Source organism: Euleptes europaea, chromosome 5 (genome assembly GCF_029931775.1).
Source record: "Euleptes europaea isolate rEulEur1 chromosome 5, rEulEur1.hap1, whole genome shotgun sequence".
NCBI lineage: Eukaryota > Metazoa > Chordata > Lepidosauria > Squamata > Sphaerodactylidae > Euleptes > Euleptes europaea.
Window position 1 is genome coordinate 54,159,693 of NC_079316.1, and position 2,600 is coordinate 54,162,292.

Genomic DNA, 2,600 nt, shown 5'->3' on the forward strand with positions numbered 1-2,600 from the left:
CCGCTGCCTCCGAGGGGGAACTCCTAGACCGCGTCCGCCTGGTTCTCGGCCACTTCAGGACCGCAGGATTCACCGTCAAATGCGACAAGTGCCAGCTGGGCTGGCCGCAAGTGGAGTTCCTGGGCTACCTCATCGATGCTGACGGCATCCACCCGACCCCATCGAAAGTCCAGGCGATCCACAGCGCTCCCACGCCCAAGTGCAAACAGGAGCTTCATGTGTTCTTGGGACTTTTGAATTTCTACCACACCTTCCTCCCAACAAGGCATGGGTTGCTGAACCCCTCCACCGCCTCCTGGACAAATTGACCCAGTGGGTGTGGGGCAAGCTGCAGCAGCGGGCCTTCGAGGCCCCAAAGGGCCTCCTCTCCACATCCAGCCTGCTCATCCACTTTGACAAGAGACTGCCGGTGGTGCTGACCTGCGACGCCTCACCCTACAGCGTCGGCGCGGTCCTACAGCACTGGTTGCGGACGGCCGGGAGGCCTCGATCGCCTTCTATTCCAGGACCCTCACCCCGGCCGAGCAGAACTATGCACAAATCGACCGGGAGGCCCTCGCCATCGTGGCCGGTGTTAAGAAGTTCCACGACTTCATCTATGGGTGACAGTTCACCATTGTGACAGACACAAGCCGCTCTTGGGGTTGTTCGTTCCGGATCGCCAAACGCCACAGATCCTGTCGCCCCGTATGCTCCGCTGGTCGATTTTCATGAACGCCTACGAGTTCCGGCTCGTCCATCGGCCCGGGAAGTCCATCGGCAATGCCAACGCCCTCAGCCACCTACCGCTGGAGGCCTCTGACCCCGACCCTCATCCCGCCTGCGACGTGATGCTTCTGGAGTCGCTGCCCGAGCCTCCCCTCCATGCATCGGACATCGCCGCGCACACTGCGAAGGATCGCACCCTCGCCCGGGTCCTTAACTGGGTGGGGAAGGGGTGGCCGGTGACCCGGCCGGACGGGGTATTCAAACCATTTGCCTCCCACCAGACTGAACTATCCCTGCACAAGGGGTGCCTGCTTTGGGGGAGCAGCGTCGTGATTCCGGCCAAACTACGCACGAGAGTACTGAAGGCTCTACACGCTAGCCACCCAGGGTCGTGCGCATGAAGGCCCTGGCAAGAAGCTATGTGTGGTGGCCGGGCATCGATGCTGCTGTCGAGGAGTGGGTGAGCCATTGCCAACCCTGCCAGGAGTCACGCCCGGAGATGCCACGGGCCCCGACCCAGCGCTGGGAGTCTACCCACACACCCTGGTCCCGCATCCACATAGGCTTTGCAGGGCTGCTCCAGGGTAAGACATTCTTGATTATCGTGGACTCCTACTCCAAGTGGCTGGAGGTGGTTGACATCGGTTCCATGACCTTGAGTGTGGTCATCCGTGAGCTGCGCAAGGTCTTCGCAACCCACGGCTTGCCCGACACCGTGGTCTCCGACAATGGGGCCCAATTTACGTCCTCCGAATTCAAAGACTTCCTGGCCAAGAATTTGATCCGCCACACAACCTCAGCCCCATTCCACCCCGCCACCAATGGGCAGGCGGAACGGATGGTCCGAAAGACAAAGGATGCGTTATGGCCCATTGACCGCCATGACTGGGACAGGGGGCTAGTGGACTTCCTCTTAGCTCAGCACACCACACCCAACTCCACGACCGGCAACAGCCCTGCAGAACTCCTCATGGGTCGGCGGCCGAAAACGCTGCTCGACTGGCTGCACCCTGACCTGGCGCCTGAGTACCCGGGCCACAAGGACTCAACCGCCACACTGAGGGTCATTGAGCAGGACGACCCTGTGCTCGCTCGGAACTACGGAGCGGGCCCCGCCTGGATCCCAGCCACGGTCCAGGACACCACCGGCCTGGTCCAGGACACCACCGGCCCGGTAGCCACCCCGGAGGGGCGCGTTCTGCGGTGCCACATCGATCAGCTACGCCGCCACCCTGCCAACTTGCCAGAAGCAGCCACGGTTCCAGCGCTGCTGCCGACCCCCGTCACCAGAGAGCTGGAACAGCCGGAGCGCCCAGAGCCACCGTTGCCGCTGCCTGTGACGGATAACACCGACGACCCAGCCACCGAGGGTGAGATTGATCCGGCGCCAACGGACCGTCCAACGGTCCCCGTCCCGGCACCGCGCCGTTCCCAGCGGAATCGCTCATGGCCGAGCTACCTCCAAGACTTTGTGTGCTCCTAGTGCACTGCGAGGATCGCTTGGACTTAGGGGGGAGGGGTGTTGTGTTTGTATTTAGTAGGGTAGTAACCAAGGGGAGACTTAGGAGCTTGAGTTCCGCACAAAGGATCCTAAACCCTGCTCGCCCTATTGGCTAAGCAAATGGATCCTATTGGCCCCAAGCCAGCGTGTCCCATTGGTCACCGAGAGGGTATTCCCCCCTATCACGGATCAGGGGGGAGTGGCCGCAGGCGGCCAGGGGGGGCATATAAGCAGGGCATGTTCAGTGTGTAAGTTAGTTCTGTGCTGAAATCAAATAAAGCTGTGTTGTTGAACTCCGTCTCGGATCTCATGAATCCTTCCCACGCAGACTTAACATTAAGCCCCCAGATGTTCTGGATCATTTGAAAGAATCAAGTCCAACTGGAGCCTT

The 2,600-nt window shown here is 60.9% G+C and overlaps 1 protein-coding gene across 1 annotated transcript; it reads left to right on the plus strand.

The window, feature by feature from the left end:
* Positions 1-1,150: 1,150 nt before the first annotated feature.
* Positions 1,151-2,191, plus strand: LOC130478291 (uncharacterized protein K02A2.6-like; the record flags this gene model as incomplete). Its single annotated transcript, XM_056850441.1, has 1 exon — positions 1,151-2,191. A coding segment is annotated over one exon (1,041 nt), but the record flags the coding sequence as incomplete, so codon positions are not given.
* Between the last annotated feature and the right edge of the window lie 409 nt (positions 2,192-2,600).